This window comes from Euprymna scolopes, chromosome 42 (assembly GCF_053919585.1).
Source record: "Euprymna scolopes isolate OS-2025 chromosome 42, ASM5391958v1, whole genome shotgun sequence".
NCBI lineage: Eukaryota > Metazoa > Mollusca > Cephalopoda > Sepiida > Sepiolidae > Euprymna > Euprymna scolopes.
The window spans coordinates 68,186,174-68,210,311 of record NC_136523.1 but is presented as its reverse complement, the minus strand read 5'-3'; the positions used below and the strand labels follow the sequence as shown (position 1 = coordinate 68,210,311).

General features: G+C 34.0%; 1 protein-coding gene across 3 annotated transcripts in view; it reads right to left on the bottom strand.

Annotated features, from left to right (window-relative positions):
• Window positions 1-24,138, bottom strand: part of LOC145267126 (uncharacterized) — a 545,487-nt gene that overhangs the window by 180,751 nt on the left and 340,598 nt on the right. For all 3 annotated transcript variants that reach the window (XM_080123160.1, XM_080123163.1, XM_080123161.1), the window contains 3 exons: window positions 16,746-16,895; window positions 5,610-5,762; window positions 4,427-4,471 (listed from right to left, as the gene is read on the bottom strand). In XM_080123160.1, coding sequence (XP_079979286.1) covers window positions 4,427-4,471; window positions 5,610-5,762; window positions 16,746-16,895 — 348 coding nt within the window. The remainder of the gene's footprint in view (window positions 1-4,426; window positions 4,472-5,609; window positions 5,763-16,745; window positions 16,896-24,138) is intronic.

Here is a 24,138-nt window from a genome sequence, read left to right as displayed (position 1 = left end):
CTCCTCATCTTTATGAATCTCCCTGTATTGCCCAGATTTAATCTGAATTTTCTCATCAATTAAAATCAAATTTGCTTTTGTATCTTATAAAAAGTTGGGATTATTTCTCATTAATTCCATATTTAAAGCTTTTTTAAAGGAAAAGTTAATATAATCTAATTTGTTTTTTATAACCGTGAACATTTTCAATTTGCAAGAAAACTTATCTATATATCTATAAAAGTGAATGTGTCTGTGTGTGTGTGTGTGTGTGTGTGTGTGTGTGTGTGTGTGTGTCTGTCTGTCTGTGTACAGTTCCCTACATAATAACTCTGTCAATTTTCAGTCTACAGACTCAAAATTTGATATACAGGGTAGTGATATTTGGGAAAATCTTTGTAATCCGTTTTCGGCCAAAGATTTGGCTGTTAAGGGGTCAAAGTTCAACGATTTTACCTTTCAGAACTCTACTAAACTCCTCCGCCGATTTCTGGTCTAAACACTTGAAATTTTAGATATAGGTTCCTTGGACATGGATCTAACTCAATAACTTGATTTGAGTCCAAAACAATAAATGTTAAGGGTCATAATAGGGGTCAAAGTTAAAAAAAAATTGACCTCTGCGGTTTTTACCAAATTACTCAATTTCTGGTCTAAACATTTGAAATTTTACATAAAGGGTATTCAGAAATAGGACAAGCTTTTTAATCAGTTTGAGTGGAAAATTTGAGTTAACAATGTATAAATGTATGTATGTTTGCATGTCTGCCTAAAACTTTTGAGAGAGGCGACAAATTTTCACAAAATCAGTATCGTTTTGAAGCTCGGCCCTTCAAATGACAAATACTGAAAAATTGGCTAAAAACATTAATTTCTTCACCCTCAACTGGGCACGTTTGTACAAAGAGGGGTCGCTTTTTTCACCGATATTTTCCAAAGTCATCCCCTCTTTTCGGTTGTCTAGCCTTAATTTAAACCTACGTCACTTCCGGTTTGGCGGTGATCATAACAGCAAAAACCTCAGGTTTTTTCCCGTTCTTTTCCTCCTTCGCGGTATGGGTTCGAGTCTGCCTTCCTACTACCACTTTTTTTTTTTTTTTGCCTGTGACTTTTTTTAAGTCTTCTGTCATAATTTTCAAAAATAATCTTAATTTTAATTTTGTGATTAAGTATAAGTAGTGTTTTAGATTTAAATATATTTATTTTTTAAGTCTTTTGTTCTATCGATTCAAATAGTTCAGGATGTTTAAAGTTGTTTTGGAGAATAGTGGAAATTATTTTATCTGGATTATTTATAAAGAAACTTTATAATTTGTACCAGAGGTGACTCTATACTAATAAGTAAGCTCAATGATTTTAGACACTCCAAAAAGCACATCTGAAAAGGATTCATGTTGACAACAGTTGCTTCCACTTCCGGTTATACACACATTGACAGATACTCCAAATACTTAAATCTTTTTTAACAATCAAAACTATTTTGCTGTATTTTAAGAAAAAGGAGGGTATATTTAAAAACAAAAACAGCAGAGGTTTTTTTTTTCTGTAAGTAAAATGTAATCGCACACATTTCACAAATTTTTTTTTTCTAGTAAAATTTTTTTCTATTCCTACATGGTTTGATTTTTCGTATTTATTTAAAAAAAAAAAAAGGGGAGGGGAAAGAGCCGTATATTAAGAAAATATTACAGAAATTGTGTCCCTATTTACTTGTTTCCCTCCATGAGTGTGAAGTTCTGCATTTTGGGGATTATGAAAAAGAACTTATACTATCTGGATCCTGCACTTGATACATCAGATATATTTGCCAAACTATTCACTTTAAATGATGGTTATAATCCTAAAAAGATCGGTTGGTTGGTTGTTTTTGTTTTACGGCATATCAACCCTGTTCGGGTTATTTAACGCCAAATCCAAAGATTTTGAAGAGAAATTTTTTAATAGAATATATTTGTTGTTTTCAAATCAGTTTCTATTTAACCCATAGTTGGGACCCTAACAGGTACTACCACTCCAGGTCAGAGTGGACCTGGGAGCAATGGTAATTAAAGGGTGGCTCCACACTCCCCAAAGCCCGCAAGCTGGGGCCTCACCACTGGATATAGTTTAAGGTCATATCCAGGAGCACTCTTGATTGGAGTTTCTGCAATGGCAGGTGAATGTCTGGCATCCAGTAGAATGTACCAGGAAAAAGAAAAAAATGTTACATGCTTTCCGTTTCAAAACAAGTCATGCAGGGTTTATACAGATTTTCAATGTCCATTCTCAAGACTTTCTCCAGACAAAAATTCAAGTATGCATAATGCGCAACAAAACTCAGCAACCATTTACAACTTAAGCTGCCCACTACATTACACTATTGTTTATTTTATCAGTTAGTGATTTTGTATCATTTTCAGTTCTTGTTTGGTTTAAAGCTTTTCTTTGAGCTTAGCCAGTTCAGTTTTTTTTCACAGACCGACTTTCTGAAAGCATTTGACTCAGAGTTAAGTTACCATAATTCTCAAAGGTTATCTGCTGATGAAGTCAATGACATAATATTACTTTCCAGTCTGATTTTCTTCTTATTCAATTCTTCTACTTGCTCAAGTTCTTTCTTTTGAGTTTTTGTCTGTCTGTTTCTTACTTTTCCAGGTACATTTCATGGCTGTCTGAGCATGAAACAATGAGATTGGTTATTGGCACTTGACACATCCCTTCTGCTGCTATAACCTGGTCAGATGATGACCTATGCCACTAGAGTCTAATCTTTCGAGTTCTCCACTTTTATTTCCTTGTTTACTGAGAATCTTCAATATTGGCCTGGCCATAGAAGAGTACCAGTAACAGTCCTCACAACTTGAAGCAGCTTGCTGTAACAGATTAGCCATCCCTTTATTATTTAAGGTTATAAACAGTTGATCAATCCTGTTATCTAATAATGTTGAAATTTCTATATTTATGATTTTATTCTTCATTATTTAACACAAGTTCATTTAATTTTTATAGTTTTGACATTGTTTCATTGTTACAGTTTATTTACTTTTGGTTTTGTGTTAATTAACAAGTTTAATTATTTTGCTACTTAACATTGTTTCATTTTTAGTTAATTTCCTTTTTTTATTTATTAATTATAATTGTTCAGGTATAGTATTTGTTAGTCGATTTATTTCCTTTTCGCAAACTGTTTTGATCATTTCCAGGACTAGAGGTTCATGTGATTTAGCTATAGCATGCATGAGTATTCATTTTTGCTATTTAAATTATTTTTCATTTTTAGTTGTTTTCTTTTTCATAAACTTCCTTGGCAATTCTCAGAACTATACTCTCGTGAACACAATGTCATTCTTTACTTAAAATTGTTTCATTGTTTGTTGGATTATTTTAGTGTCCTAAATTATCATTTGCAAAAAAAGCTTATTTTTGCATAGCTGATGCTAGTTATCTCCCTTACATAATCATCTTGAATTACATAAGCACCTAACAGAACATTTAAATTTTGATTTTCAATTTCACTTCGGTTACATCCGTAAAGTATATGGACAACATCATGGGCTAAGATCACAGTATAGTATCTGTTCTGATGCTACATTTCACCTTTTCTGTCCTTAGTAAGTGAAAAAAAATCCTTCATGACTGAGACAATTTTTATTTTTGTTCCTATTTCTGTTATTCTTTTTGGGGAGCTGGATTTTCCCATCATAAAAACCGACTTGTGTCTAACTCTGTCCTCATTGGGAGGCAAGTAAATAGGAACATCAGGTAATGCCGTTGTAAAGAGGCATAACTACAATACTAGAAATAATAGGATGAATTTTCAGAAGAAAATATTTATTTCGATTTTATTTTTAATATTTAATTAATGTTTTAAAAGTATTTAATTCGATTTTATTTTTAATATTTAATCAATATTTTAAAAGTATTTATTTCGATTTTATTTTTAATATTTAATTAATATTTTAAAAGTATTTATTTTTATTTTATTTTTAATAATATTTTAAAAGTATCTATTTCGATTTAATTTTTATATTTAATTAATATTTTAAACGTATTTATTTCGATTTCAGTTTTAATATTTAATATTTAATATTTATTTCGATTTCAGTTTGTATGTTTAATTAATATTTGAAACATATTTATTTTAATTTTATTTTTAATATTTAATTAATATTTTAAAAGTATTTATTTCGATTTTATTTTTAATATTCTGACACAAATTTTTACTGAACACAAAGAATACATTTCAAGACATTTCCAACATCTTCAAGGCCTTTTCAAGGTAATAATAGATACAAGGCCTTTTCAAGGTAATAATAGATATAAGGCCTTTTCAAGACAAAGCTCAAAATTAAAAGCCTTTTCAAGTCTGTGCAAACCCTGTCATGAAATTTTTGTGAAATATTTTCACAGGCAATGTTGGGTACTACTAGTGTCAAGTTAAAGAAAGAGACAAAAAAGCTAGACTTACATCTCATTTTTTTGGCCTTTTGTATCCAACAGTTTTGAGCGATAGCTGAAACATTAAAAAAAAAAAAAATTTTAATAGATAAAATTAAGCAGTTGAAGGAAAAATAAGTTCAACAAATTGTAGACATTATCTTCGAATGGCTAGAATCATCAACTGTTAAAAGTCATATGTTCAATCCCGGCTTGAAGCAGTTGTCTAACCACAGTGAAGAGCTGTGATACTACAAAACCATATAGCATAATGGTTAGTGTTCACTAATGAGCTAGAAAAGCAGGGTTCAATCCTTGGTTCCTATTAACTTGCTTCACCATGAGAACAGAGACACAAGGTTAATTTTTAATGTGGAGAAAATCCATCTCCCTAAATAGGGGAATTCTGAAATGGAAGAAAACTAAATATTCTCTCAGTCTAGAATGATTTCTCCTTCACTGACCAATGACAGGAAAGATGAAGTGTAGCATCAGAACAGGTACTACACTTTACTCCTAGCAAGAAACCAAGAAACGATCATCAACAAATACCCCTGTGAGATTAGTATTAATGATATACAATGATGCCTGTTGCTAAACACTCAGCATTATAAAGTAAAGATCAAGGATAAGTGGAGTAATCCTGAGAAGTTGTGCCTTTCCCTACACTTTGGTGTAGAAAAATTAAAAGGCAGTTGTCAGGTTGCCCTCAACAATGGTTTACAACTTTATTTTTTTTATAAAGGTAATTCTAATTCTCAGTCCTAAGAGGCTATCCTCCTAAATAGTGTTTTCTCCATTTCATTATAGAAGAAGACGGTAGATTTATTGCTCATTGCTTCAAGTGCCTTCATTTGTCAGAAAATTTCAAAGTGAAGAAATTAAAGAATTAATTTTATCAGCCAGATTATTAAATGCTCCTTTCTAACCAAATCCCCATACTTGAATAGTTTTTTTCCATTTGTCAAAATCATGTTACCATGAAACTGCTTCCATGCAGACTACAACAACACCATCTTCAAATGCAACATCAACAAATACTTGTTATAAACCGTCTTCATAATCAAAATCTGTTTTGTTCAATTCAGATTGATCTTTTCATAATATTCTTCATTAAAACTGACGATCCATTCCAACTATTTAAAACCTTTATCTTCGAGTAGTTTTTATTCTTGAGAAGTGCAAACTCATGAATTAAAAAGAGGTCAACTTACTCTCTTGCATTTCTGTATTCTTTTCGTACTCTATCTTCAAAATCTTGAATTTTGAATTCCCAATCATTTTTCAAAATTTCTGCAATTTCAGAATCTAAAGTTGATGCTTCTGAAAGTTTATTAACTGGAAAATCTACAGGAGAAGGAGATGACCTGAAAAAACATTAAATAAATGAATATGCATAGGTCAACAATTGATTTGTACTGTTTCAATAGCAAATGTAGCAAAAAGACTAATTCAACTGTGGGTTAATTTGTTGTATTTCATAACTTTTTACATACAAAAATGTGTTAGTTGAATGATGCAAACATCTTTAGTAATAATTTCAAGAATTTCTATAGAAATCAAATTAAAAGAACTATGGTAATCTTTTAACAAGCCAGGCAAGTGATAATGCAACTGACATCTTCCATTGGAGGTGATGTGAATTTCCGAAACAATATAACAGTTAAAAACAGGGAAAATTTTTGTGAGATTAGTTTGATGTTTGTATGTGTTTTACGTATGAAATAAGAACCACAATGAGCTGATTCATAAATTTGACTAATATTGACTAATAAATGAAAAGATGGGTAAGTGTGAATAAACAAAAGTATGCATCTTTCAATGAGTGATTTTTATTTTAATGTGGAATTATTTTTTTTTAAGAATTTGGACTAGGAACAATGATAGCAGTTAAAATAGCAATACACACAGTCCATAATATATATTCCATTATAAAAGTTCTATTTTTGTTTGATAAAAAGAATAAAACAGTTAATACCAGCTCGCCACGTCTTCGAAAAGCGAATTATCTGGCTTGCAGCGCAAAACTAGGTCAGACATCATGCCACTTCCTCGCACCTGTTTATTTCGCTTCATAAACCTTCAGATAACGCCCTTATCAGTTCCTCTCCCCTCGTGGCCGAGATGGTTAGGTGTCGCACCTAACTTCCTACTAAAACTTTTTTTTTTTCTTTTACACCTCCAAACACCTGGCCAACGTTTTTCTTTTTTTTTTTTTAACACACACACCTCCAAACACCCGGGGAACGCCGGGTACCCCCCGCTAGTTGAAAATCAAAATCAAATTTATTCAAAATTTATCAACGATTTTTAAGCTTTAGCATTTTTTTTTTTAAAATTTTTATTAGATGGGCAAAAAATACTTGATACTTTTCCAAAACATCACATTTTCTGTTAGAGTGAATTCACTTGTTTTAAATAAAATTTATTTTTGTCTGTTTGTCGTAATTCTTGTAAAGTTTCACACTCTGAATTACCTAAGTTTGCATATTTAAAAATAATTTCATGTCCAAAATCTAAGCCATAACATTTTCAAAAGCCAATAATTATGAACCACTAACCATAAATATGAGTGTTGAACACCCTCTTTAAAAAAAAAAAAAAAAAACTCCCTTAATCCTACCTTTAACCCTAGGTATGAATGACAAGCCTCCTCCCAAAACTTTTTTTTTAGCCCTAACAATAATGCTAAGTCCGAGTGGCAAGCTCCCCACCAAAAAAATTCCTCTGCATGCTACATATAAGCATCTATAAAAAAAATAGATCCTTCTTTAAAAATGCACATGATTTATCACAAATTGATTAACTGTCCTAAAATGCCAAAATGGCTTCGACATGGTGAATTATTTTACATTCAATTTGTGAAACTAACCTACATTCTAAATTCTAAAATTGTTTTTGTTTTGTTTCTATCAAATCTTCCAGATGTTCACATATAACTTCCCTTAGCCCTAACTCTAAGTCAGAGTGGCAAGCCTCTCCATCCTTCCATAATTTCACAAAGACTCACACACAGGATTTATCTCCCATAGAAAAAATGGTTAACTGCCCTAAAATGCTAGAATGGTCCAAAATGAACCATTTTACATTAAACTCTAAAATAATTTTTGTTTATCTTTCATTAAAAATTAAAATTTTGCCTAAAAGGTAGAAACATATTTTGGAGAGGTGGTAAGATGAGGGGGGATAATTGACAGTGTTAATCTACAATAATGCCAAAAGAAAGATGGCAATGTATTCATTTTTTAATAATCCTAGATTTCGATTTTAGGTTTTGCACATAAAATGCATTATAATTCAACTTTGAGTTTTTTAACTTCTGTTCTTTTAATAGATGCATAGCATTAAGAAATTGCAGCATATGTATGTGCATTTATTGTAAATTATTGAAAAACTATTAATTTTTTTGAGATTTTCAGTAATATATTCCAATTCCTTGTACAAAAATACACTTATATGGCAAATTTCATTGCTTAATCTTGTGTTTTAACAAAGATACAGCGTTTTTACTGAAAGGTAGTGTAAAAATGTGATAGGATCTTTAAAAAGGAAAAATATCCAAATGTGCAAGACACAAAAATAGTTATAACTTTCTTTGATTTAAAAAATTTGAAAAGATTCTTTCTGAATTCATCAAGGTCTTTTCATGTATGCAATTAATGAGATATTTTAAGCCATTAAAATTTTTTCATATATAATGCTAGTTAAAAAGATTTTGTTGACTGATTGTAAAACTTGCCTCCAATAAAAGACCTCAAGTGTTAGATCTCTCAGCATGTTATAAGGATTACAATAGCTATATAGTGCAAATTTTTAGGGTCTTTTTTTTGTAAATCAATGTTAGTAGCAGTCAAAATAGGACTGAGGCAATATAATGTTAGAAGAGGAATGTTGTCAGTTGTTAAAATGAAACAAACATTATATACGGTTTCATTAAGCAGAGTCTGCCATAAGTAACTATATATTTTCTTTTGTTGATATTTAGCATTTTGTCTATTTCATATCATTCAAAACTGAAAACCGTATATTTTTTATTTCCTGAAAATTTTATTTTTCATTTTATTTCATACTAGCAAGGCGCCTGGCATTGCCCGTTCATAAAATATACTTAAATATGATATTTTGACTATTTCGTATTTATTATATATTATAATAATTATATTATATTGGACCCAATATATAGTAATGATTTTAAAAGTTTAAAAACAAAATGATTTCACGCACCACCACTAAGAATCGAAACCAAAATCTTTAGCTTACAATTTATTTTTTCTCTGCTGTTAATGACTGAGCTATGAAAACATGAAAATAGCTACTATGTTATGCATGCATATTCGTAATGCCGACATTCGACTTTCACCTGGCAAATTTCATTCTTTTTAATTTTCACACTTTTGAACCGATTTTCCCAGGCTAAACCCTAACTATAAAGTTTCAAATGGGTTCAAATACTTTATATATGAAGTTTCATGTCTATAGACCAAAAACTGACAGGAGTTTGGTAGGCAAAATTTTTTAAACAAAAATATATACGTATGCATAAATATATATGGAAAGAATTTTGTGTTTACTATAAATATTTTACGCAAATATTACGAAAGTATAAATCATGTAGAATATCTGCATGAATATAATTACACCTAATAATTAGCTAAAGATGATTATCCCATAAAAAAATCGAAAAAAACTAATAGGGAATTTATTAAAATGAATATTTAAGAGAATATGAAATTAGCTAGATCTTTTGTTAGTGACTGCAATTCCAGGATCTATATATAAGAAAGTTATATTTTCTTTTTAAATAAATATAAAGTGTTTTTAATATGAATATCAATACACAAAAAAAAAAAAAAAAAATTAAAAGGATTATAGATATATTATGCCTACTTGATTTACAAAAAAAGCAAGAAAATCTGTGTTCAAAGTGAGTACTGCATTGCTCGCAATACACAAATGATTTAAAGTTTTGTTTGTAACAAAAAAAAAAGCTTTTACGTCAATATATCACATTTGATGAAACATGGATCAACTACTTAACTCTAAAGTAAAATTGGCAGTTAACTGAGAAGACAGCAGCATGTGAAAACCATCCAACGATGCAAACATTAACAGGCAAGGTTTTGGCTTCCAAATTTTTCGATACTCAATTTTTGTTTTTGTTAAGAAAGGAAAAACCATTAATAGCAAATATTACATAGTATTATTGATGCATTTGAAGGAAGAAATTGCCAAAATTCAGCCACAAATGAAGAAAAATGTGTTCTTTCACCAAGACAATGCACCATGGTTTGGTCACATTGACAGAATGGATTTTGGAATAGTAAATGTAAAACAATTGTGATAAAGGATTAGTTGGCAGGAGAAGGTGCAATGTGAAATCATAGTGAGACCAATACAGATCAATAGTCCCTCTCTCCTTAATTTCAGCTACCAGACAGCCAACCAATCCCCACTTTTTCTACACTCACAAGTAATATACCTAACTACTAATGCGTCCAGGTTAGCAGAAGTTGGCTAGACAAGGAAACCCCTATTCATCTCACTTTGGTTTGCTATTTCTCTCCCTCTGCCTCCTGCTCCAAAAGTAGAAAGAGTGAAAAAATCGATGTCACCTAGCAACAAGCAAAGTCTTTCTGTGTTATTTATCCTAATTCTTTATCAGTCTGTTTACCTGATGTTTTATCTGGATTTATCTCATTCTTATACACTTCTATAATTCTACCAGTTCTTTGATCTGCTTGTTTTGTTTGTTTTCAATTTATTAGTTGTGCAGAGTCTGCCATTCAGTTATAAATTTTTAATTGCAAGTTTTAAATTGAATTTTTTAATTGCAAGTTTTAAATTAAATTTTTCTTGTTAATTTTGATAATCTTTTTTCAGTTTTATCCACATTTGTCATGGAGATTCTCAATATCGTTAAGTATCCAACAGGATTGTTAGCATGTCGCAGAGGTTATTCTTCAAAGTTGAATAATTAGTGGATTGGTAATATTTTTTTATTTTTCAGGATCTTAAACAAGGATCATATATGTCTGCATGGATCATGAATTGCTGTATTTTATCATATCCAATGCCAAATTAATTACTGTTATTATTTCAACAATCTATTTATATTCTTTGCTGATTGTATGACTGCTTCATCTTTTCATATGCCTTTATAGTTGAAATCATAGTTTTTATAAATTTGGAAATTCATTCTGAAATCTAATTAGGTTTATTTTGTTTTTTTATAATTTCACCAAATCAAATATAAAACTTTCTTTTCAATTCAGTGGAATTTTAGAACTGATTGACTGGTAATCTGACCATTATGAACACTCAAAAATGTTTACAAATATATAAATATATTTTATGTTCAGGTCAATCAAAAATTTTTACAAATATATAAATATATTTTATGTTCAGGTCAATCAAAAATTTTTACAAATATATAAATATATTTTATGTTCAGGTCAATCAAAAATTTTTACAAATATATAAATATATTTTATGTTCAGGTCAATCAAAAATTTTTACAAATATATAAATATATTTTATGTACAAGTCGCTAAATCCTGGAAGCTTTTCTACTCTAGGTTTTTTTCCTTGAACCTGTAGCATTTAAAATTCTCATTTTACTCAGTTTCTCCAACTGTACAAACTTGCAGAAATTTTTAATGAAATATAAACAAATATCTGCCTGCTCTATTCCTCACCCCTATAAATCTGACCCTATCACGGTCCATTATGATTCAGTGGCAATATGCCTTGTTTAAGATAAAAAAAGTATGAACAAAGTATAACATGTATCTATATAAGTGTTTATATATGTATGGTGTCTTCAGGATAAATTTGACTATTTTTACAACGGAAAGAAAAACATAATAATGTTACCAATAACTGATGTGTTCTCAAGATACAAAGTGCATCTTTTAAAGGATCTTTTGTCAAATACAGCACACTTGAAGTCATTCTGAACTTCCAACATTAACTCCAGGTAGGAGCTGAATATAGAGCATGTGGCCTTAACACTGTCCTTCAAGAGACACCTGAACATCAGTTTAATCCTGGAAATGACTTAATCCTTACTTGTGTATGCAGTAAGGTTGGTATCTTTCTCAAGTGCGTTTCATAATTCCATGGGGTTGTAATCAGGCGAGTTGGTGAGGCCAGATGTGAAGTTGTGGATCTTTGTTGTTTCATGCACTGTTCAGCTGATCTTGGCAACAGTTTTTCTCTTGGGGATGCTCTAGTTCTTAGCAATTTGATTGAGTGTTTAATCTGCTTAAGGAATTTCTTTGCTTTCATAAGGTGTTTTTCTTGGGCCTGAGTGGTGAGTATTCCTCTTACAACTTATGTATAAAGAGTGGCAAAGATACTCATTCAATGTTTTCTTCATAGTTATCTCCTTGACATTTCTCTCACCAAGATCTACATTATCTTGCCTGGATTTCACCACACCATTTTTGTAATTTCTGCAGACATGTTCAATGTAAGTTGCTTATTGGGCTCTATCTTGGTAGATTCTTGCCATTTCAAAACTGACACGATTGCACTCTTTGATACAGGCAACTAACAAGAACAAAAAACTTTGCTTTTTCTGATGCATAATAACATTATCTTTTCTTTTTCTTCAGTATCAACACATGACTCATGAGTTGCAAATTCATTTTGCTTAGAAATCATGAATTCTCTGATAAAAATGAACAGGTGAAATGTTTGTTTTGTTTACTTACAAATTTTTTTTTTATTCTCTATACGAGTAGAAAGTGAAGCTAATTAACATTTGTTTGAGGAGAATTCAATGCCATTATACTTACTCTATGTTGGTGTGCGAATAAAAAATATATCGTATGGTGCATTATATCGTGAAAAATCGGAGCATTATCTGATTTTTTGAAACATTCATTATAGTCCACAATATTGTCCCATGCAGTCAAATTGTCACTTTTTGCTTCAGAAGATTTTCAGTTGCTGTGTTTTCACAGTATACAGCTTAAACAATAATCCATCAATGTAAAGAGCTACAAACCTCATCAGCAGATTGCATTCTGCTATGGTAGACGTTCCTGGCAATTTTCCATGTTCGTGAAAAAAAAAAACAGACACGTATATTGTGATCAAATCCTAACAGGAATACAAAGACATGGTTCAATTTATTGTGAATTTATTTTGTGGCAAAAAAGAGAAATATTTTTAATACACCTGCAAAATTTAAGCCAAGATCTTATCACTGGCATGTTGTTCAAAGCATGCATGGTTCGACCACCAGTCCTTCTTTGCATGATAACAGTCGCATAAAGTCCCAGAACACCAATATCTACTTATTCATTGCTTTTGCATATCTCACTATCTCCAATCATAGGAACATGCGTTCTTATTCATCTTGTATCTTTTTTTTTTTTTTACATAGGCGTCACCACATATCAAGGCCGATAGGCCACTCGAGGATAAGGGTTAAAGAGTGTAGAGTAGTCAAAAGGACAATATAGTAATCGATAGTAATGGAAGTTCGGTAAATTTGTTAACTTAAGTGGAACGGCTCATCAGAAACTTGTTCACGTTGGACTTGAAGACAACCATATTATAGACAGCTGGAAAGCAGGAAAACGGAAGACAATTCCACAGGCGTGCAGTTCTAAGAAAGAAGCTTTGATCATGGAATCTGTGTTTAGGTTTAGGCACAGATAAAGAGTGGGGAAAATCATTGATAATGTTTTCAGCTAGTCTAGTGTTTCTTGTGAAAGTTTGGCGAGGGGGGACCATAGATTGAAGCTCAGTTGAACACTTTCCATGAAAATAATGATAAAGCAGAGACAAACTCGCAACATCTCTTCTGTGAGATAGAGTTTGCAGCGAAGAGAAAAGGACATCTCCCACCAGGCCACAAAGTCTATTTTGAACCCTATCAAGGCAGGACAAGTCTTTTCTAGCAGCTCCTGCCCATATGTGGCAACAGTATTCCATCCCTGGACGTATCTGGCTCTTATATAGATAGAGAATTGCATCAGCAGTGAGATATCTACTGGATCGATAGAAGGATCCGACCATTTTTCCAGCGGCCTTGGCAACAGATTTGATGTACGTATTCCATTTAAGATCAGGGGTAAAGGTCAAGCCCAAAAGCCTGTCAAAACTTGAGGCCTCCCCAAGACAAGAGCCATTCATTTTAATTGATGCCAGATGGGGATCAGAACGTTGATGTAAAGATAGAAGCTTGGTTTTAGATGCATTAAAAGTAACCAGCCACTCTTTTCTCCATTGTACAACGTGATCAAGATCAGAGGAGAGAGAATCGGAGAGAACTTGGTCGTTTACTGTCTTAGATGTGCTACCATAGATGGTAGTATCATCAGCATAAATGTCTAAGAATGATGTAAGGATGTGATTTGGAAGATCATTAATGTAGATCAGGAAAAGAGTTGGGCCCAGGATCGATCCCTGAGGGACTCCAGCATTTATACTGTGAGCTTCTGATTTTTGCCCATCAACTACTACTCTTATGAACCTATCAGAGAGAAATGATTTAATAATTGAGAAGACATTTCCAGCTATACCATGGCTTGAGATCTTGTGAAGTAAACCTTTATGCCATACCCTATCAAAGGCCTTTGATATGTCAAGAGCAATTGCCCTAGAAAGGTTGCCTCTGTCGAGAGATTTGCTAATCCTATGAGATATAACTGTAAGCACATCTGCTGTAGATCTAGCAGAACGGAAACCATATTGTGTGTCACTAAGAAGGTTATTTTTGCTGAGATGGTTGATTACTTCTGAATTTAACACAGATTCCAGCAACTTACTCATAACGCACAGGAGACTTATTGGCCTGTACTGAGAGGGGGATGAACGATCACCTGAATTCTTAAATACAGGGCATACTGATGAGATTTTCCAGGGTGATGGGAAGCAATTCTCCTTAAGACAACGTTTAAACAATTTTGTAAGTATGGGTGCTAGTTCTGGTTGAAGTTTTTTGAGTACTATAATTGGAATACCGTCAGGGCTGGTTGCTTTACTGGAATCAAGGTTTTTGATTAGCTTGGCAACATCACGTTCAGATATTTGTATATCACAGTGTGTTTTCTGATACAGGAGGAAATATTGGGGGTTGGCGGCCTTGGTTGCAAAGGGTAGAATTGGCTGCAAAGTTCTTGGTAAAGAGTTTGGCTTTGTCTGATGCTGACGAGATTAACTCAGGTCCATTGATGATAGTTGGGATAGAGCACACGCTTCTGTTCAGGATTCCGTTTGAAATTTGCCAAAACTGGTGAGAACCAAGCCGCTGCTCAGCTACTTTGGACTTGACGGACTGAGCATACAACTCTCTTGCGTTCTTTATTACTTTCTTACAATGGTCGCTGGCAGTCCTGAAAGCGGCTTTAGCTTCCATACATATATTACGTTGGAAGCAGTGGAAAAAGTGATTTCTGCGCACAATAGCAACAGCAGCACATTCTGGAGAAAACCATGGCTGGCTGTTAGGTTTTTGCTGGAACTTTTTCGAGGGTATGAAATTGTCTATACCTACAATTAACCATTCTGTCAGGTCTGATACTATAGACGACACATCCTTTTTAAACATGGAACGCAGAGGAAGATCCGATATAAATGTATGGAAACTATCCCAGTCAGCCATAGTGTATCGATATACTGTACGATGGAGAGGTACACCTGAGGACTTATTACGTTTAATTTTTATCTTAATTGATACAACTGAGTGGTCGGAAGATCCAAGAGGAGACAGAACGGAAACTGAACATAGTTCAGGGCAAGTTGTGAGAAAAAGGTCTAGGAGACTTGCATACTGGCCGTCATTGTCAAGCACACGGGTGGGTTCGTGAACAATCTGAGTGAGGTCATAAGCAATGGAGAAATCATGACAGAATCTCCCCTCATCATCGGTCTTGTTTGAGTGGGTCAACCATTCCACATTGTGAACATTGAAGTCTCCACATACGTGAATGTTAGCTGAAGGATATGCTGATAGAACTTGGTCAATTTTCTCAGATATGCTTTTAAAGATAGTAACTCCGCTGTTATGGGGGCAATAGAGAGTAAATATAAATGCTGTAGTGTGAGCTAGTGCTACTCGGAAGCACATATAGGGTAAGTTACGATCTTCTCTGGAGATGTCCCTACCACATGACATGAAAAGCCATCTTTTATATAGGCACATATTCCATGCCCATGGCGATCTTGAGAATGTTTCCCAGCCACCAGACTTCACCTATGGTTTAAAGAAAGATCAAGAGAATGATCACCAAAGAGATGAGCCAGCCAGATAAGGGTTGAGACTGAATTGCTTTTTCTGACAACTGAAAGACGAGCCCAAGACTGTTAGAAGTGGTGGAATTTTTTTTTTTTGAAGCATGTGCTGGAGCTATCTATACATAATTAAGTAAGAATTATGTTTTGTTTTTTCTTTTAATGGAGACATTTTTTAATTCCGATTGTTGAACTTGTTTTGAATCAATTTTTTTGCTGTGAATTTTTTTTTATTTGGACATTTTTTTTGTTACTTCTCTGAAGAAAAGAAACAGTAGCTCCAGTCACCCAAATATTTAGAGCTAGCAATTTATTTTGTTACCATTATAAGAAGAAAATTAACAAGACTTGTTGAAAGCAGGTGTGATTGTGATGTCATACACAGGGAAAAAGAAATGTTCTTTTGTCGCATGGAAATTCTGAAGACCAACTGTGTAAAAAGGGTTTCTTAGAGTGTGATAACTGTAAGTATTGGGATGTCCTCAACACATATTACTCATGAATTCAGAGGAAATGAATACTTAAAACCCTCAATCTTTTTTTGTCATGGTTTTGTCTCCCAGAGAAAACCTGCCAACATATTATATACATGAAAGATGGTAGAATAACATTTGTATAACGTTACTGTTGGCAAAATATGCATAAGAAATTGTTAATCTTTATGATTTTTACTTCCCAACTATCTTTCCTTTAAAATCTTTTATGTTGTCAACAACTACATTAGCCAATAATGTCATGTTTTCTATTAAATATTAATTTGTTTGAATGCAAATATATCACACATATTCAGGTTAATATTTGTTTTACATGCAGTAAACCAGAATAAATTGTTTTACCTGAAATTCCACATTATATTTCCTTTAAAATATTTTAGGTCATCAATAGTTACATTTGTCTAACAATCTTACCATTTCCTCAATTATATCAACTACTTTTCTAAGAAATATCTCCAGATCTTCATCTTTGCTGAAAGATTCTAAACAAATTTTCAACTTAAGGAAATATTTTCTATCAACCAGCCATGTCACTTTTGTTTTGTATTATTATGCATTAACTCCATGGAATATCCACAGGTACAACTAGTATAAATAAAAACTATTTACCTTTGTATACTGTTGTTAATATTGTCTGATTCATTATGTAAAATTCTCTGAGATTTAAGTTCTCTGTCCCATGAGCATTTTTGGTATTTATTTGCTGATATCAGCCGATCATTATTTGGTGACATCAGCCAATCATTCTTACGTTTGTAACTGAAAATACAAGCATAAAATATTTATAAAAAACTAAAAATGAAAATCATTTTTTACCTTATGTAACATAATTAGGGACATAACACAGATTAGAATTTTGAACGATGTTAAATCACATTTTGAAAATAATTTATAATCAAAAAAAGAAATAGATATTTTAACTTATGAAATTGTTAGTTCAAGCTGTCTAAATATTGGTATTAAATTTAAAAATTAAATAGAAATAAAATTTTTTGAAATGTGAAAAAATAACATGGGAACAATTTTGTTCATATAAAATTCATTTCAATAGTTAAGTCTTCATTATATGATTCATGACAAAAGCTAGCACATCGAATCTCAATTAAATGGTGATTTGCTAAGAATTTTAAAGTTTCTAAATGTTTTTGCAATTACAGTTGGGGTTACAGAGTAATTCATGGTTTATTCTTTGTTTTTCACCTATTAACAAAAAAAAAAAAAGATTAAAATAGCTGACTTGTTTATAAAGTTATTTCTGGTGAACTTAATTTCATGAGTATTTTTTAAAATATGATTTCTAAAATTTGTTTTATTTTATGCAAATAGACGATAAAATGCTTTGGATAATCAAAAATTTCGAGTCTGGTTTGATTTGGTTTTACAACATATCAACCTTTTTTTTCTTGTTATTTAATGCAGAGTTCTGTAATTATTTTTTTTGTTTTATCATGGGTTAGATATTTTAACTTATTCAGTAAATGAAGTCAGCCTTTTTGAATCATTAGGTGATGTGGGTTTTTTTTTGTTTTGTTTTTGTTTTTTTTGGTAAAGTTGAATTGAGTTAAAATTATACTTTTTTGTATAAATTTACTTTATTTCAGAAATGTTAGTATTTTGTTAGTATCATATTGTTGACATTGTAATAGTTTTGCCAGATATGTGTGATCGCCACAATCCAAAAGAAAGTGTTTTACCATAAAGGGTTCTTGGCATGCCAAACATTCTGAAGGGTCTCCTTTTTTTAGCAGGAAGGAGTGGGTTATGTGTGTGTGTCCTATGTGAATGCAGGACAAAAACCTGTGGAATTTTCTGAAATCTGGTAACCATTTTTCTATTGTGGGTTTAATTTTGAAAAGTTTGTTATTTTGACAGTTATTCCATTGTTTTTGCCATTTTCTTATAATCTTAGCTGTTTGTTTTTTGCCATTTTTATATTGCTTATATTGAGTTTTAGTGCATTTTTGGCAGCTACGTCAGCTTTTTCATTGCTTTGAATTTTAAAATGACTGAGGATCCAGCAGAATTTGATTTTTTTTTTTGTGAAAGACTGTACTTTTGTAATAAGTTGATGAGTAGCAGGTTATTTAAGTTTTGGTTCTTTAAGGATTCATATACTAATAGAGAGTGTGAAAAAATTATAAATTTCTGGTGGGTAAGGTCTAATGAGTAAGATCTATAGCTTTAAGGAGGTCTAGAGTCAGGTCTATAGCTGTGGCTTCGGCACTAAAAATTGAAGCATAATCTGGTAGTCGCTTCTATAATTTATTATGTTATTGGATATTACTTTGCATCCAGTTCTATTGGTGTCTTTGGAACCATCTGTGTAGATATGCTGATGGTTTGGGTATTTTTCCTGAATGTTAAGGAGTTTTTCTTGATAGTTTAATGGATGAATTTGATTTTTTGGGAGGTTGTTTAGTTCAAGGATAATTTCAGGCTGTTTTAGTAGCCGGGGTGGAAGGCTTAGTTGGTTGACATCATAGATGTTGGTGATTGTATACCTGTGTCTTCCACTAGTGCTTTCATAGGAGGGGGGGGGGCAAAAGGTTTTATAGCTTTTACTTTTTGGTCAAATAGGTTTTGGTATTGAAGATGCAGTTATGGGTTAGATTTATTAGTTGTGATTTTTTCCTATCATAGAGAGAGTAATCTAGATTTATTAGTTGTGATTTTTTCCTATCATAAAGAGAGTAATCTAGTGTGGGTTTGCAATAAAGGTATAAGTAGGATTGAGCAAGAGAGAATTTTGGTCAAGTACTATAAGGTTAGTTTGTTGCATTGAATTGATAATTGGGGTCATTTGGCTTCTGCATAGAGACTATCAATGAGGTAGTTTGGAAGGCCCCCAATACAAGTCTGAGGCCCTGATGTTGAACGGTGTTTAATGTCTTTATATATAACTTTCTTGTGGCACCGTAAATAAAGCGGCCATAATCTAGTTTTAGTCGCACTAGTGATCTATATAATTTCAATAGGGTTTGTTTGTCTGCTCCCCAATCTGCGTGAGCAATGACTCGTATTAGCTGGAAAGTTTTGTTACATTTATTTTTTTAGGTATTTGATGTGAGGGATGAACGCAAGTCTTTTGTCTAAGATTAGACCTAAGAATTTATGTTCATCTACAACAGGAATCTGGGTCTCATCTAGTTTTAAAAGAGGATCTGGGTGCAGTTTTTTAAGCTGAGAAAACTGCATGTATTTTGTTTTGTTGAATCCATTCTCATTTGTCCATTTTTTTTTATTTTTCATTGTTGAAGTTGGCGCTCAATTATGTGGATATGCCTTGAACTGTAGGCAATTAGGAAATGATCAACATATAATGAACAATCCACACCTTGGTTTATGCATCCAACAATATTGTTAATTTTTAGGTTAAATAATGTTACAGACAAAATACTTCCCTGTGGGACTCCTGTTTCCTATTCCTTGATGTCTGAGAGGTATGATCCTACATGGACATTAAATATTGTTGATGAAGATAGGTAGTCTTGCTTTCAGTCCAGGAAACACTTGTCTAGCTGAAAACACTATCAATAATTCCCTCCACTCGTTATCTGTGCCTAAACCTAAACGTAGATTCCATGAACAAAGCTTCTTTCTTAGAACTGCACGCCTGTGGAATTGTTTTCCGTTTTCCTGCTTTCCAGCTGACTACAATATGGTTGTCTTCAAGTCTAACGCAAACAAGTTCTTGATGTGCCATTCCACTTGTTAACAAATTTACTGAATTTCCATTACGAACAATTACTATATTGTCCAATTTCTACTGTACACTCTTTAACCCTTATCCCCAAGTGGCCTCTTGGCCTTGATAAGTGGTGATGCCTATGTAAAAAAAATACCTCCATGTGGTATCATAAGCCTTTTCAAGATCAAAGAAAATAGCAGTCATATGTTATTTTTGTATAAATGCATTTCTGATAGAAGTTTCCAACCATATTAAATGATCTGTAGAGCTCCGATGTTTTCAGAAGCCGCATTGAAAGTTGGTTATTATTTTATTAGTTTCAGGAAACCAAATTAGTCCAGTGTTTACCATTTTCCCCAGTGTCTTGCACACACAGCTTGTTAGTACTATGGGGCAATAATTGGAGGGGTCACATGCATCCTTTCCTGGTTTTGGTATGGGCACGAATGTGGCTTGTTTCCATATAGCTGAAAGATTCCCATTGATCAAGATATCATTTAGAATGAAAAGTAAATACTTTCATTTTTTTTTTTTTTACACGGTGGTCACCACTTATCAAGGCCCGGAAGCCACTCAGGGATAAGGGTTATTGCAAGTACAGTACGTTAGTGTGGAGATTTGAAAGTGTTTACTTAAGGGGGCGGTTCATTAGGAATTTGTTAACGTTGGACTTGAAGACATCCAAGTCAGGTGGGAAGCAGGAAGACGGAACAGGCGTGCACTTCTAAGAAAGAAGCTTTGTTCATGGAATCCGCATTTTGATTTAGGCACAGATAAAGAGTGGATTCAGCTAGACGGGTGTTTTTCGTCAAAGATTGGCGAGGGGGGACAAGAGATTGGAGTTCAGACGAGCACTTGCCATGGAAATAATGATAAAACAAGGATAGGCTCGCAACGTCTCTTCTGTGGGAGAGAGGTTGCAGGGTAGAGAAAAGGGCATCTCCCACTAAGCCACGAAGTCGATTTTGTACTCTGTCAAGGCAGGATAGGCTGTTTTTAGCAGCTCCTGCCCAAATATGGCAGCAGTATTCCATCCTTGGACGTACTTGGCTTTTATATAGATAGAGAACTGCATCAGTAGTGAGATATCTTCTGGAACGGTATAAAGATCCCACCATCTTTCCAGCGACCTTGGCAACAGACTTGATGTACATGTTCCATTTCAGATCAGGAGTAATGATCAAACCCAGAAGCTTGTCAAAACACGGGGCCTCTCTCAGACGAGAGCCATCCATCCCAATTGATGCCAGATGGGGATCAGAGCGTTGATGATGTAAGGATAGGAGTTTGGTTTTAGATGCATTACAGGTAACCAGCCACGTCTTCCCCCACTGAACCACGCGCTCAAGATCAGAGGAGAGAGAATCAGAGAGAACTTTATCATTTACAACCTTTGATGTGTTGCCGTAGATGGTTGTGTCATCAGCATAGATGTCAACGAATGATTTAAGTATGTGTTTAGGGAGGTCATTGATGTAGATCAGGAAGAGAGTTGGGCCCAGGATTGACCCTTGTGGGACTCCAGCATTAATACTTGCAGGCCACTGATTTTTGTCCATCGACCACTACTCTTATAAGCCTATCAGAGAGAAATGATTTAATGATTGAGAAAACATTTCCAGTTATACCGTAGCTGGAAATCTTGAGAAGTAGACCCTTATGCCATACCTTGTCGAAGGCCTTTGATATGTCAAGAGCAATTGCCCTAGAAAGGAAGCCTTTGTCAAGAGATTCACTTATCCTGTGGGATATAACCGTTAGCACATCTGCAGTGGATCTTGCAGAACGGAAACCATATTGTGTGTCACTAAGAAGGTTGTTTCTGCTGAGGTGGTTGACTATTTCTCTATTTAATATGGATTCCAGTAACTTACTCATAACACACAGGAGACTTATTGGTCTGTACTGAGAGGGAGATGACTTATCACCTGAATTCTTAAATACAGGGCAAACTGATGAGGTCTTCCAGGGGGTCAGAAAGCACTTCTCCTTAAGGCAGCGCTTAAATAGTTTCGTAAGTATGAGAGCAAGTTCTGGTTGAAGCTTTTTTAACACTATAACTGGGATGCCATCAGGGCCAGTTGCTTTACTGGAATCAAGGTTCTTGACTAGCTTGGCGACCTCATGCAGGGATATTTGTATGTTACCTAGCGTGTTCTGTGTTATAGGAGGAAATATGGGGAGTTGATGGCCTTCGTCGCATAGGGTAGAATTAGCTGCAAAGTTCTTTGCAAATAGTTTGGCCTTGTCTGACGCTGACGAGATGACCTCTGGTCCATTGATAATGGTTGGGATAGAATGCACACTTCTGTTCAGGATCCTATTTGTTATTTGCCAAAACTGGTGGGAACCAAGCCGCTGATCAGCTACCTTGGATTTAACAGACTGGGCATATAACTCTCTTGCATTTTTTATTACTCTTTTACAGTGGTTGCTGGCAGTCCTGAAAGCAGCTTTAGTCTCAGTGCATCTATTACATTGGTAGTTATGGAAAAAGTGATTTCTGTGCGCGATAGCAGCAGCACATTCTGGGGAGAACCATGACTGGCTGGTAGGTTTTTGTTGGAATTTTTTAGATGGTATGAATTGGTCTATGCCTACAATTAACCATTCGGTCAGATCTGATACTATAGAGGACACTTCCTTTTTAAACATGGAGTGCAGAGTTAAATCAGATATGAATGTACGGAAGCTATCCGAGTCAGCCATAGAGTATTGGTATACAGTACGGTGGAGGAGTACGTCTGGGGACTTATTACATTTTGTTTTTATCTTAACTGATACGACGGAGTGGTTGGAGGATCCTAGAGGAGAATAAACGGAACATGAACATAGCTCCGGGGAAGTTGAGAGAAAAAGGTCTAGGAGGCTTGCATATTGACCGGGTGTATCGGCCACATGGGTGGGTTCGCGAACAATCTGAGTGAGGTCATAAGCAATGGCAAAATCATGACAAAACCTCCCCTCATCATCTGTCTTATTTGAATGGGTCAGCCATTCCACGTTATGGACGTTGAAGTCACCACAGATGTGGATGTTAGCCGAGGGATGTGCAGACAGGATATGGTCTATTTTCTCAGATATGCTCTTAAAGATAGTAACTCCGCTATTGTGGGGCTGATAGAGGGCAAATATAAATGCAGTGGTGTTAGCAAGTGCAACCCGGAAACACATATAGGGTAAATAAGGATCTTCTCTAGAGATATCCCTACCACACGGGAAGCCATCTTTAATGTAGGCATATATTCCATGCCCATGGCGATCTTAGGGGTCAGATTTAGCTGTTAAGTTAGAGTATCTGTTAATTATGAAGTGGTCGGCCCTATTCCAGTTTCGCTTAGAAATAATGTTCGGTTTTGTCTCCTGTAACTGGGTTTCAACCTCTGGAAGGTTGGAACGTAGACCTCTGATGTTAGAGAAAGAGACCTGGTAGTAGGGGTCTACGTTGAAAGATGGGGTTCTAGGTTTATTCGAGTTTTTTTTCTGGAGATATTTCATTTTGAGGTTTTGGGATTTGTGGAGCAGGTCGGCATGCTTGGTTAGAGCAGTACAGAGAGGGAAAGTAAGAGAGAAGAAGACAGGAAATTTTTTTTTTTTTTGTAGCACATGAAAAGGTAAAGCTGTAACAATTACCCACTAGTATGGCATCAAGAGGCCCCACCAGAGACTACTGCATGGTCCAGATCCATTCACCAAATGGCAATACAGTAGTCCCAGTACTTTGCGCCTGCTAATAGGACAGCCTCTTTAGTGGTTAATCGAAGGTTCGGGTCCCTGACTATCAGGCGGATAACGTCAGCCCAGACAAAACGTTTACCTCCAGCACCCTTACTAGTGACATGGCCACAAGGATAGACATAGAGACAGAAAAATTTCCGACATCTCAGACTACTGTTCACCAAGTACTACCGACCTTTAAGCAGCTTTTTCTTCACCCTTTGTCAGAAAAATCACTCATTTGAATGAGGACTGAGGGACAAAAAAGGAGAAGCGAGAGTTACTGGAGCTGCCGATAACACATCTACTATATTATCTACTCTCCATTTAAAAAAAAAAAAAAAAGAAACGGGGAGGAGGGGAATGGGTACAAGTGACTTATTTATATCTAAGTAGTAAGTCCGGTGCTAAATTATCAAATCAGGACACTTTTGATGATAATCTCCCCTTCCATATTAATGGGAAGTTTGTCGTTATCTATCTCGAGTTTGAATCATCGGAGCTTCACCTTATAATTTAAATCCAATAATTGACTTTTATCAATTTGTAAAGTCGGCTTAATATTAATTTACATTCGAGTTTAGATAATTATTCAAG